The sequence below is a fragment of the Lampris incognitus genome, chromosome 11, assembly GCF_029633865.1.
Source record: "Lampris incognitus isolate fLamInc1 chromosome 11, fLamInc1.hap2, whole genome shotgun sequence".
In the NCBI taxonomy this organism is placed as follows: domain Eukaryota; kingdom Metazoa; phylum Chordata; class Actinopteri; order Lampriformes; family Lampridae; genus Lampris; species Lampris incognitus.
The window spans coordinates 11,952,287-11,965,934 of record NC_079221.1 but is presented as its reverse complement, the minus strand read 5'-3'; the positions used below and the strand labels follow the sequence as shown (position 1 = coordinate 11,965,934).

The following is a 13,648-nucleotide window of genomic DNA, read 5'->3' as shown; positions in this document are numbered from 1 at the left end:
ACAGACATTAAACGCTTCAGTTTAGGTTCAGTGTAAATGAGAAAGGGAAGCTGTGAGACCTGAGGCTGACAGATCCTGACATAGGAGGGAACTGGAACACCTGTTCTGTCGCCCTCTGCTGGCTGGCTTCTGAAACACACAGAGTCCGTCACATCGTCTGTTTGCAGGACAAACTTGGCTGGAAGATAACAAACGGATGGCCCACACACCAAAATCCCCACTATATTTTCCCATCTGAAAAAAAAAACTAAATCTGCTCAAATAAGATCTGTATTTCACACAAGGTTAAGTCACCCACTGATTTTGTTCATTGAGTCAAATGTTGTCTTGGCAGCACCCGTAAGAATTTTATGAGCAGTAATTTACTCATATGAGCAATGGTTGTCAGTCATCAATTGTTCGTATGTACAAATTTGTTCTTAAACACCCATGGGATTTTTTTTTTGGCCCTAAAGATTGTCTGACAGTCAGAAGCAAAGCTTGATGATTTTTAATTCCTTCCCCCAACATCTATTGTATGTTGGCAACCATACCAACATGTATCCTGGCTCTGCCGAATGACGGAAGCTAAGTAGGTGTGGGCTTGGCTAGTACTTGAATGGAAGACCCCTGGAAAAACCGTGTAATTGGCTCAATGGTTCCTCCTCCCAGGTGGGTGCTACACATTGGTGGTGGTTGAGGTGAGTTTTCCCCCTTCACTGTAAAGTGCTCTGGGTGTCTAGATAAAGCGCTATATAAATGTAATAATCCATTATTACCTCTGCAACCAGCAATCACCCACGCTTGCAGAGACATCAGTGTTAGCCACTTGTTGTCTAAATTCAGGGCTTATCCAGGTTCTACACTGCCTCTGAGGCAAACTTCAGGTGGGTTTTTTCCAGGTGTCAATCACTGATCCTCTTCGAGGCATCTTTGTTTTTTCAAATGGAAAATATGATGGGGTTTGGCTCAGTGAACCATCCGCTATCTTGTGACCACCGTATGTTACTAGATAGTAGCTAACAAATGGGCCTTTTCCATACTTTCTGCCTCTGGTGTATTTAAGACAATAAATCCATGAATATCCAAATTATGAACACTTGTGGTTGCCCATTTTAATGTTGATGAAAAATAAGTAAAACTCAGGATCAACCATGTTTTTTTGTAAGATCTTCAGGAACATAACTTAAATGGTTGCTGAAATGAATCATTACTGACTTAAGTTTTATTATTTCAGATTCTGGTCTACACATGGCCGGTGGATAAAAGGCTGCCCTAGAAAAACAAATGGTGTGTATTATGTGTTACTGAAACAATTAATCCACTGATCAATCGGCAGAAAACTGATACATAATAACCTCGGTGGTTGATTGATCATTTTATTCAATATATGAACTAGTAGTAGTAGATAAAGTAAAAATACCAAACAATTGCAGGTAACAGCTTCTCAAATGTTAAGATTTGCTGGCCTTTCTCTGATTAATAGCATTATAAAATAAACATTTAAGGGTTTTTTGGCTACTGGTTAGACAAAGTAAATAGTTCTGACTAAACTTTACTTTGGGCTCTGGGTACTTTTGATGGACATTTGCCATTATTCTTGCTATTTTACAGACTAAACAATTAAACGAAAGAAACAATCGATAGATAAATCAATGATAAAAATAATCCCAATTTGCAGCTCTAGTCATTATTACTTTATGGGACTATCTTCATGCATTACCTCTGTATGCCTCCAACTGGGTTGTCAGAACCTTCCTTATCTCATTGACCCAAGTGGTTTTCACTTCAGTCGTTGGCGCCTGAAACGTCCCAAACACATGATGGTACATTAAGACAATGAGTCAAAAGCACAGGTGTATACTCCGTTCATTTGCCAGTGCCAGAGGGCACAACTGTACTGTATAGTGTGAGTGTGTGAGATATTTTCATCCTACACCCATGTCACATACCTGAACAATGTACACCTCCTCTCGAGAGTTGCACCAAATTTCAAACTTCTTATTATCGCCTTTCGCATTCTCGGTTATACCGACAGCGCTCATCTGTTAAATTCAGATAAAAAGGAAAATGAAACTTTACTGCATATTTTTTTCAATGCCGGTTCACAGCTTTGGCACTAAGAGATGTTTTATATTGGTGATATAATGTCTGCATTGAGACTGACGCTTAGAGACTGTTTGAAGCTGTAAGATGGGGCCTTCTCGTAGCCCTCTCCGTTCTCCTCCCTCCTCTTGCAGAACAGCAAGGCCTTCTCGTGCAGGAACAGATGCCTCTGCATGGGTTTGAAGCGGGCCAGGTCCTTGACCTTGGCGTGACCTTTCTTATGTTCTGTCCACACGCTGAATGACCCCTGCATCAGCAACCTGCCCAGCTCACTCAGGTTACCCTAAGAAAAAAGACTCAAGAATCAGCATACGCTATTTCTGATGCTTTCTATCATGGCTAATTAAAAAAACAAGATCTGACTCTAATTTTTTTACACAAATTCAGTTTATATCTTTCCTCCTACTTGTATGTTCATCTCTCGTCTATCCCCCCCCCTTTTTTTCTCCCGAATTGTACTTGGCCAATTACCCTATTTTACAAGCCGTCCCGGTCGCTGCTCCACCCCCTCTGCCGATCCAGGGAGGGCTGCAGACTACCACGTCTCCTCCGATACATGTGGAGTCGCCAGCCGCTTCTTTTCACCTGACAGTGAGGAGTTTCATCAGGGGGACGTAGCGCATGGGAGGATCACGCTATTCCCCCCAGCCCCCCCCCCGAACAGGCGCCCCGACCGACCAGAGGAGGCGCTAGCGCAGCAACCAGGACACATACCCACATCCGGCTTCCCACCCGCAGACACGGCCGATTGTGTCTGCAGGGACACCCGACCAAGCAGGAGGTAACACAGGGATTCGAACCGGCAATCTCCCGTGTTGGTAGGCGACGGAATTGACTGCTACGCTACCCGGATGCTGTCTATATCTTGTCTGTTGCATGTCTGACCTCGTATCCTGTGATGGCAATGAGGTGCATTGAGTCGTTGACGGCCTTGAGGATGCCCAATATGGAGGACAGCGCCTCCTGCAGGTCATCAGTCCCATCACAGCCCTTACTGTACTTCAGAAGTTCCTGTCATTAAATACACACAAACACACATAAGTACACATCTCGCTACGATAACTAAAGAGTTTTTATCTTGCAAATGAGCACCAATTCTAGAAGTCACTCCGTATGCGGTTAAGAGACTGTGGCTGTTACCAAATATGCATACTATGCCTGTACTACACACTATATAATACACACCTCGAGTATACAACATTAAAATCTTCGTAGCATGAAAAATATAGTATACTAGAATGTCAGGATGTATACAATTTTTGCTGAAAATCTAATATGAATCAACTTTAATCGATAGGACACTAATCCGGAAGAATACTGTGATCTTGTGAGGCTATCATGGAGATACAGGTTTCCTGTATCCACTTGCTGTCTCTTCCGCTGGTTGACTGAGTATAGTGTAATAGATTTACGATGCATACTAAGTGCATATTAATAGACAGTTAAGTACCAGTATATAGTACGGTTAGTATGCAGTATATTTTACCAGTATGTAGTATGTAGCAGTGTTCGGACACAGCCTGTAGCTTACCTTTAGCAGCAGCTGGTACTTTGTAATTCTTTGAACAGGCTTCAGCAGATAAGAATCCAAGCCCAGTTTATGTTCCAGCTTTTTCTGACACTCCTGGCACAAACCAATTAAAGTAGAAGGTTTTAACATCGAACACACACACAGTATAAACAAGCATTATGTTTACTGCCGTTTCAATTGGATTATATTTCAGTGTAGCATTGCTGATGCCTGTCACACAGCACATACGATGTACAAGTGTGGGTTAAAGGCTTGGGTCACCTGGAAGAAGGCACAGTCAGAGCATTGCCTCCAGAGACTTTCTGAGCGCGGTTTGTTGTGGCAGTATTTCTCATAGATCTGTAGATCGGTCATCTGTGGAAGGCAACGTGTTTAAATTACACACGGAAATAAAAACGTTCATGGTTTCATTCACAGATGTGGCCCTGACCTCTCAAACCGTCGGCATATACTCACCCTCTCTAGAAAACACCTTCCAACCAACTCAGGGCAGTCTGTGTACTGCTCCAGTTCCCTCAGAAAGGTCCTGAATGACACAAATACATCATATCATGAAGGAAAAAATTAAGAAAGGGCACAGTTAAAAGACTGTGAGAGATATGAGAGAGAGTGGAGGGATGGTGACGTTTTGTATTAGATGCAATGAAAGTCGTAGCTTAAGATGACACCCGGGGCGGGGGGGGGGGGTCCTTCACCTCTTGTGGAAGTGATAGATCTCTGGCATGTTGCCAAACAGGACCTCCTTCTTGTTTTGTAAGGGAAGTGGGATGAGGTGAACCATGGCTGGGTTGTCCATCTCGGAGGCGTAACCCTGTAATAAACACACAAACGTGAACACAACAGGTGTAGTGTTTGTCAAAAACACAAGAGAAGAATGAGTTTGGATCGAGGACATGTGGATCAGATGAATACCTGCAGTACACAGAGCAGCTCCTCCACATACGCTCGCTCCGTTTCCAGCAGCTCATTCATAACATGTCTGCAGAGGGACAGAGGGAGGGAGAGACAGTCAGTCAGAAAGACAGAACAATAGATAGACAAATAGACCGAGAGGCAGTCAGTAGGACAGACAGATAAACTGTCAGTCAGAAAGACAGACAGTCAGTCGGTCAGTCAGACAGACCACTACATAGATAGACCTACAGAGACAGAAAGATAGACCAACACAGAAATACAGTCAGTAAGACCGACATAGATACAGATAGTTAGTCAGACAGACAGAGATAAAAACAGAAACAGACAGACAGACAGATGTGACCTGAATGCGACTACACAAAATGCTCAGTGGTGGATATGAGTTTTCACATCAACAGTTTTTTTTGTTTGTTGCTGAAATACAAAGGAAGTTGTGACTCAAAGCGTGGCCATTTCTTCACCTCCTGAGTACAGCCAGGTTCTCCTCCTCCTCGGACAGAGAGACAGGTCTGCTGCTGTTTCCTCCATTCTGCAAATGGCCGTCTCCCTTTTAAACACACATCAGACCACCGTGACTGACTTCAGAATAAAGCAATGTTAGCTAACAGCCGAGAGACACATGCACGCTGTGATGAGATGCAATATTATCTTAATTTATTTTACCTCCCTCATCCGTCTCATACCCAGATATAATCCCTTTATAAACTTGTGTTGTGTTTTTTGTGTTTCACATGAGCTGGTTTTGATTCTGAAGGTAGAGTTTAGAAATGAGACAGGATGATTACAAGACTCCACTTACTTTCTTGCAGCTGACATCATTTTCAGAGTCCACATCCGAGGAGTTTTTCCCCTGCTGGGCTCTGTGGGCTGAAATAGGAGAAGAGGAAAATGAGCCATGATAATAAAGCCATACTAAATATAATGCACACTGACAGTATGTGAGGTCATTATTGCAAAGCATAATTATTCCATCAGCCAGCGAAATATCTGTGTGCATTCAGATGATGGCCACATAGACTGAAATCTGTAAGTACCATGAACACCACGATGTGTCTGAAGAAACTAAATGACTACGTATTGTGTGAGGGAACTTTGTAAAGGCCATGCAACCAATGCATCTTAAAGGGAAATGATCATGATTTTCAATATTATCTCACCCCTCTCTCTCTCTCTCTCTCTCTCTCTCTCTCTCTCTCTCTCTCTCTCTCTCTCTCTCTCTCTCTCTCTCTCTCTCTCTCTCTCTCTCTCTCTCTCTCTCTCTCTCTCTCTCTCTCTCTCTCTCTCTCTATATATATATACACACACACACACACATACATGCACACACATGCTGTAGAGCAGAAGTGGAAAACTGCTTCAGAAAGTAGAAGTACTAACCATGTATTTGCTCCACCCATGGACTAAACCAGCTGATTTTAATTAGCACGACACTTCAGCCAGGTAGGAGAACTAATTAGTGAAATCAGCTGGTTTAGTCCATGGGTGGCGCAAATAAATGGTTAGTACTTCTACTTTCTGAAGCCGGGTTTTCCACCTCTGTTGTAGAGATGACGCTCCATTAGCAGCCATAATCATGAGCAGTCTTCTGTGTGTATCTGAAATGCCACCAAAACTGTGTGATTCAGTGTCCACGAGTGACATTGGAAGCTGACAATCCATGAATGTGAAAACTACAACACTTACTTCCTGGTTGGCCACAACCTTCATAACACCTTCACCTGCATAAGATAATGCCAATAAACATGCTACATACAGTGAGCGAATGCCACTGAATGCCACAATTTCAGTGGTGTCAGACACACATGGAGCGTTATTCATACAACATATGTATAGCGAGAGTATTGGTTCCCTATTTGATTTACATAAGGGCAGAGAAAATCCTCTCTGTCGGGTGGCGTGGCGGTCTATTCTGTTGCCTACCAACACGGGGATTGCCAGTTCGAATCCCCGTGTTACCTCCGGCTTGGTCGGGCGTCCCTACAACAACAAATGGCCATATCTGCAGGTGGGAAGCCAGATGTGGGTATGTGTCCTGGGTGCTGCACTAGCGTCTCCTCTGGTCGGTCAGGGTGCCTGTTTGGGGGGGGGGAACTGGGGGGAAATAGCGTGATCCTCCCACGCGCTACATCCCCCTGGTGAAACTCCTCACTGTCAGGTGAAAAGAAGCGGCTGGTGACTCCACATGTATCAAAGGAGGCATGTGGTAGTCTGCAGCCCTCCCCGGATCAGCAGAGGGAGTGCAGCAGTGACCGGGACGGCTCGGAAAATAGGGTAATTGGCCAAGTACAATTGGGGAGAAAAAGGGGGGTGGGGGAAATCCCAATATTGTATCATGCACTAGCTGCATTTTGCATGCCATGTGTGTCTTGTCCATGCAAAGTATCAGTGCTATTAAATATAACATGTACATTGGCAGTATATAAGAGCTGTGTATTACTTTAAATGTGTATCTAATGTGAGGATAGCATTGCTGTAATGTTTTTGTTGGAATTGAGCTATATCACTTTGCTGTACTGAAAACAAACTCCACCGGCTCTGTTTGTAGTGTTATTAAAGATGCAATCCGTGATTTTGCTCCATTAATAAGCCTTTATTCTATCCATCTGAAACGTGATGACAAAGTGGTGATACCGTTGGACAGACAGTCAGTCTTGCAGTAGGACAGTGTTGTGATATAGTGGATGTAGGAGGCAGAGAGAAATAGACCCGTTGACACTGATTTTCTGGGACTACAAACCAGGTGTAGCACCCGTTGTGGATGGTGTGCCGTCAGCTCAGCAGTGAACAGTTCCCACCCTTGTAAAAATTGATCTTGGGACCAAAGCTAACCCAGACAGTCTACAAACTACATCACACTATATAGGAACACTGTTGCACAGTCATATTGGTTGTCATGGACACATCGCATCATGTTTCAATCTTTTTTCTTGTTTGAGTAGGAACATGTTTGCTACTGCACCAGTGTTCGCCCTACCCGGTCAAAACATTTCAACAGCGGTATACGGAGACTGGAGAGTGTCTACAACCATGGGGAAGATGGCTGGTAGTGTTATGGAACCTGCCGCCATCATACATATGGATAACATAATGACTCATTAAAAGAGAAAAGTCACAGGGCTTTAAAGCTTTTGAGTTTTTGAATATTGAACAGTGTGTATGGAGAATGGGGACTGAGGTGAAGACTGACCGGGCGAGGTGAGGGGCGACTTGATAAAGGCTTCAGGCCTCGGGGCGACTGACTGGACCGGCCTGGTCTGTTTGGCTGCTAGCTTCTTCAGGCTGATCCTCCTCTTATCAAACATCTCCTGCATGGATGCCTGTTTCTGAAACACCTTCTCCACTTGGTCCTGTAGACAGGGCGAAGCAACAGGGAGTGTAAACGTCAGCATGTTATTAGTATTTCTGTCTATGGCACTACATGCCTAAGAGTCACACCGTTTTCATCAGAGTTTATTTCCGCGATGGAAACTAAGACGAAAAACATTCACCCTTGACCTAGGAAACGTAGCAGACCATGTTGTGTGTTTCTTGACATAAACTACAACGAAATGTCAATGGCCATATGTAAACAAGACAAAACTCACCTTTGTAAACAGAAACTATGATTACATGTGTGCGTCGACACATTTCCTCATAGTTTCTGTCTACAAAGGTGAACTTTGACGTTGTTATCATCTTGTTTCTGTCAAAGGTCGCTAGTATTTTTCCTGTTTTCTATAAACTTTTTTACTGTAATTTTCATCAGCAAATTGAACACTGCTTTTCATGTCTCGGTTCACATTTCTGCGATGTGTATATCTTTTCTCTCAACATGAATTTATATTTTTTACTTTTTCTAAACTTGCAAAGTAGATATTCAGATATTCTAATTATTTTTGGCCATATAGATACTTTTCATGATAGCATTAGGTATTCCTCAGTTTTTTGTTATTATTTACCCCCTGATAAAGTTGAACTTGACCCTGTGCCTTAAGCTTCTTGAGGTTTTCGAAGACCTGGCTCCTGGATCTAAGGCGGTTCTTACCCTGAACTCCTGGTTGAGGATGGCCTCATATTCCCTCCAGATGATGTTGAGGTCCGTCAGCCGGTTCTGACCTGCCGATTCAAGGTAGCGCTCCACTTCCTTCAGAGCAGACTCCGCCCCCTCGTGTGATTGACACTTGTCCACTGGCTGCGATGCCAGCAGGTATATGCCATCATCACACCACTTGGCTGCCTGAGAGACACGGACGGAGGATGCAAAGAGAAATTAGAAGGAAAAATAAAAACGAGAGGAAGTGAACAATGGGCCTTGTGAGTGTGTCTTGTTTTATGTCTCATTATGCTCATTTTAGATATTTTCGGTAAAATTTTCTCACGCCACTGGCAGCTATTAATGCTTGTTTCAAAAAAGTGTGTTTGTTTCATGATCTTAAGACTTGTTTCAAGACATTTACTCTAAGAAAGAAAGGTTATCTTATATCAAGCTTCTTGTTTTCAGATTTATTCTAATTTTCTAGTGAAGATTCCTTATAACAAGTCTTACAATCAATATACAAGTGCACTTTCTTGAAACAAGTAATGATATCTGTCAGCGGGGCAGGAAACTATGAGCAATATCTTCAAATAATCATCACGAGTCTTAAAATGAAATAAAATACCTTGATAAGCTTGTCCTTTTTGCAGTGTGTGTGTGTGTGTGTACGGTTTTCTATCCTAATGGGAAAAACTTGAAACCACCGACCTTGTGGGGACATTTTATGGGTCCCCATGAGGAAAAGGATCTATTTTAGGGTTAGGACTTGGCTTAAGGGTTAAGGTAAGAATTAGGATTAGGTTAAGGTTAGGGTTCTTAGGCATGTAGTTACGATGGTTAAGGTTAGGGTTAAGGGCTAGGGAATGAATGTAGTCAAAGACGGGTCCCCACAAGTATAGGGTGACATGGTGCATGCGTGTGTGTGTGTGTGTGTGTGTGTGTGTGTGTGTGTGTGTGTGTGTGTGTGTGTGTGTGTGTGTGTGTGTGCACTCCTCCTCTCACCCTCTCCAGATAATGGTGAAGCTCCATGGCTTTAAGAAGGTTGTCTTTCTTGGCCCTCAGAGTGCTGCTCAGATCCTCGCTGACTGCTCTGAGCTCGCTGCATTTGGGCTGAATCGAATCCTCAGCATAGTGAGAGTTCTGGATCAACTCGTCGCCCTCGCCAGCCAGAGCCAAAGCCCTATCCAGCACCTCCTGCACAGGGGTACAGACATAGAGGTTAGACTCATTGGTATAAGTTTTTTTTTTGTATGCCACACAGTACAAAACAATAATGGTCATAAATTTAAGAAACTCATGAGAATGAATATTAGCATCAATTGCATAATTGACAACTAACAGAGCAGCATCTGAACTGGTGTACTGGGGTTACTGTACTAGATCAATTTTGACTCTGGTCACAACTTTTTATCTATATTATATGTTTGGCTACATGAAGAGTGTGGTGTCACTCACACAGACTTTCTCCTCATAGCTGGTCAGTTCACGGAAGATGTGGTCGGCATGGGCTGGGCTGATTCCCACCTCGGTGAAGGTGGCCAGTTTCTCAGAGACCTGGTCCAGCTGAGACCGGACCTGGAGCATCAACACAACAGTCAGGTATCGAATCAAACAGACTGACATGGACCTTGCTGAAACTATACGGAGGACTTGCTGTCTCTGACTCACCTCTCTGTAGTCGTGCTCAAAGTGGCGGAGCTGGAGACATTGTTCTAGTTTGGTTTGGTGTCTCACCCAGAATTCATCAAATGCCCGTTCTGTCTCGTCCAACTGAGACAGAAGTCTGACAGAGGTTCAGAGAAAGAGGTTAGGATGGCAGCAGAGAGACAAATGGATAGCAGAAACTTCCTACATGTTCCTGCAACACTGGAAAATCGACTAAATAAAAAGATTGGAATAAATAAATGGGCTGAGACAGGAACTGAGCAGAGAGGAGCCAGCAGCAGTGGGGAGAAATAAAAAAGGAAGATAACGTGATGGAGATGCTGACTGAAATATTTGGACATTCCTGTTTTTTTCTCTCTCTGTGCCGTGCATGCTACCCGGAGCTTAATGCATGTGGACGTTGAAATAGGTGCCTTCAGTGCTGCCAAAAATACCGACTCTGACCTCAAAGCCCAATGCCCCGCCAGCCCATATTACAACCGCCATGACGGACAGAGAGCAGACAGCCGCATGCAGTAAAATACCATCAACAACAGCACACACGCCTCCTGGCAACGTTTTATGGCTGCAGCGCCGGTCATAGTACAACCATGAGGTCATGCGATGCACTTAATACCACCGCTTAAGTGGTTTACTGCAGAACAACGGTATATCGATTAAACAATAACGAAAAGAAAGAAACAGGACCCACGGAAGAAAATAATTCAGTTGTCATGAGCAAGACATATAAAACAAGAGCAAGAATTGAATTGAGCCACTAAAATAGGAGGAAAGGAGATAAGCAATGATAAAACAGTGAAGAAGAAAAGCGACATCGACTATAAGGATGTCGTCATACCTACTAGTTATTACTTAGAGCTCCATTATTACTTAATGCTTAACAAAACACCTTACATCAAAAGTCCCGCTCTACTCTGAGCTCCCTCCGGATGTCCGAGTTCCTCACCCTATCTCTAAGGCTGAGCCCAGACACCCTATGGAGGAAACTCATTTCAGCCACCTGTACCTGCGATCTCACCCTTTTGGTCAGTATCCAATGCTCATGACCATAGGTAAGGGTTGGAACGAGGATTGTCTGGTGAATTGAGAGCTTTGCCTTCCAGCTCAGCTCCCTCTTCACCACAACGGTCCAGTACAGCGTCCGCATTACTGCTGATGCTGCACCAATCCACCTGTCAATCTCCCGCTCCATCCTACCCTCACTCGTGAACAAGACTCCGAGATACTTGAACCCCTTCACTTGAGGCAGCAACTCATCCCCAACCCGGAGGGAGCACTCCACCGTTTTCCGCAAAACAAATTATTCACAATAAAATGCAAAAACAACGGCAACAGTAACAACACAAAGACATTAAAGACGGTGAGCTTTTGATGCAATTTCTATCAGTAAACAGAGAACCTATTCACCGCTAACAGGTTTCACATGACAGGAAAGCTCTCCTGTCCTGACATGAACATCTATTCCCGCCGTCGGCTCGTGAGGACTATTGAGGTGTTTATTTATTTTTCTATTTATACACTGCTAAGGATTTACTAGCTACGATATTCCTTATGCTTGACCAATGCGTCTAGTTAATTTATTACAAAGAACTCGGAAAGGACTTTACACACAAACTTAGTAATGGATTTATGGTTGACTGATGCAACCCTGTTTCAAAGGCTTGGGGTCCTCGATTGCAAAAACACAGTCACTTCTAAATAATTCTTCACCTTGTTAGCCTTCTTCATACCATCAGGTACTGCTCGTCTAATCGATGCATGTCTCTAAAGTAAGATTAACTCCCATGCATTACTCCAGGTTCTGCGGTTCTGACCTCTGCACCGTGGCCAGGTTCTCCAGTTCGTCCTGGTTCATGTTGTGGTCGGGATCTCGCACAACTGGTTCATTGATGCTTTCCAACAGCCTGTGGCCCTGGCCAAGAGCCACCAGAAGGTCCTCCTGAAGACACAACAAGAAGGATGGGGAAATGAGATCAAATGTGTGTGAGTCTTTGAATTGGACAAAGAGACAGATAGCAATGTAATGTAAGGGAGAAAGAAAGTAAGAGACAGGGTGCAGAGAAAGGGCGTGTGTGTGTGTGTGTATTGTGGCGTGTGTTGATGTTCTGTTTTACCTTCATCTTGTCCTTTTTGTCGGTGTGTGTACCCAGCAGGCTGGTTGTGGCCTGGATGTCATTGGGGAGTTCAGTTTCAGCCAGCTCAGTCCCAAACGACTGCAGCGTCTGGGCCGTTTTCTTCACCATCAATGCAAAACCCTCGATGGCCTGCCGCACACACACACACACAACAGCACGAGGGGAATTCGACGGTAATAGACAGAATTAGATTATCATTCACAATACTCACGATGGGAGCTTCTGTGTGGTAAATTCAGCTTTTATTAATTTTTTTTTTCATTATCCTTTGAGACGGTAGACTCTCCCGTAGACAACAGTTGATTTGTTTATTGTCTCCAGTTTAAACACTACTGAAGGTTGGTTTGCTGCTTGGCCTCTGGTTACATCACTGTCCGCCATTTTTATCTTTATTTAATTTCCGGCACCTCTATTTCTGAAACATGATGCATCATTATCGGACAATAGTGTCCACCAACTGCACACTCAAAAATCAAGCAGATTGAGTGTGTTATGTGTGTTGTAATGTTGAACTATACTTAATGCCAAGCATTTGGGACACAGGGTCAATGTCCAGAAGCGTTTCCAAGATGGTGGCCGAGTGAAACGGCTTCTCCAGGGAGGCTTATGGTTCAGTCCAGTAAAGTACGATTCTTCCTCATTTGCTTTGCAACACACTGCTGGTAAATACCATCAGTGTGTGTTATATGCCATTTGTACCATTTGTATGGTCATGTCATAGACAATATAAAGACGTGTGCTCACAGTTCGGTGAGAGATCCACTTCTCATGGCAGTACTCTTGAGTTCCTCCGAGTTCCTGCGTCAGCTGGCTGCGGTCTATGTAAGAGTGGAGCTCCGTCACAGAGCTCAACATGATCACCTGTGAAGCATACGCACGCACACACACAATAATGACTTCCAGGTCAACATGGAAATGTTTTAACATGGTGTGAGTTGACTCTAGTTAAGATTGATTTACAAACAGTGCACCAGTACAGCATGCTTAAATCCTACTTCGGCCCACAGTTTCAAAGCAAGCAACAGCAAAGAGAGCGAAGGTCAAGACTGTCCTACGCTGTGATCTCAGCAACATAACAGAAAAGTTCCAATTAATGTGATTTAGTTTTATTGTGTTTGAAAGGTAATATACTTGTTGTCTGCAGGATTTCTGCTTACTACATACTACTGGAAAGCACTGATTTGTGGGATTGAGAGCAAGGTAGAGGAGGACATGTGTCTGTGTGTGCCCACACTGACGGGTTAAATTCAAAAACGTGTCTTTTTTTCCTCCATTTTAGGGAAATTAAGCTGAACTAAACTC

General features: G+C 43.7%; 1 protein-coding gene across 10 annotated transcripts in view; it reads right to left on the bottom strand.

The window, feature by feature from the left end:
- Positions 1-13,648, bottom strand: part of mcf2lb (mcf.2 cell line derived transforming sequence-like b) — a 74,613-nt gene that overhangs the window by 17,863 nt on the left and 43,102 nt on the right. For 8 of the 10 annotated variants that reach the window (XR_008810969.1, XM_056288848.1, XM_056288851.1 and 5 more), the window contains exons 6-25: positions 13,091-13,207; positions 12,326-12,475; positions 12,026-12,150; positions 10,215-10,329; positions 10,002-10,121; positions 9,549-9,740; positions 8,556-8,747; positions 7,719-7,878; positions 5,331-5,398; positions 4,993-5,078; positions 4,529-4,595; positions 4,312-4,427; positions 4,073-4,142; positions 3,878-3,970; positions 3,617-3,709; positions 2,971-3,096; positions 2,147-2,368; positions 1,932-2,024; positions 1,703-1,781; positions 60-129 (exon numbers count right to left, since the gene is read on the bottom strand). Coding sequence is in view for 9 of the 10 variants with exons in the window: in XM_056288848.1 (XP_056144823.1) it covers positions 60-129; positions 1,703-1,781; positions 1,932-2,024; positions 2,147-2,368; positions 2,971-3,096; positions 3,617-3,709; positions 3,878-3,970; positions 4,073-4,142; positions 4,312-4,427; positions 4,529-4,595; positions 4,993-5,078; positions 5,331-5,398; positions 7,719-7,878; positions 8,556-8,747; positions 9,549-9,740; positions 10,002-10,121; positions 10,215-10,329; positions 12,026-12,150; positions 12,326-12,475; positions 13,091-13,207 (2,354 nt within the window). In the remaining variant the exon portion in view is untranslated. The remainder of the gene's footprint in view (positions 1-59; positions 130-1,702; positions 1,782-1,931; positions 2,025-2,146; positions 2,369-2,970; positions 3,097-3,616; positions 3,710-3,877; positions 3,971-4,072; positions 4,143-4,311; positions 4,428-4,528; positions 4,596-4,992; positions 5,079-5,330; positions 5,399-7,718; positions 7,879-8,555; positions 8,748-9,548; positions 9,741-10,001; positions 10,122-10,214; positions 10,330-12,025; positions 12,151-12,325; positions 12,476-13,090; positions 13,208-13,648) is intronic. The other 2 variants (XM_056288850.1, XM_056288854.1) reach the window with 2 other exon arrangements.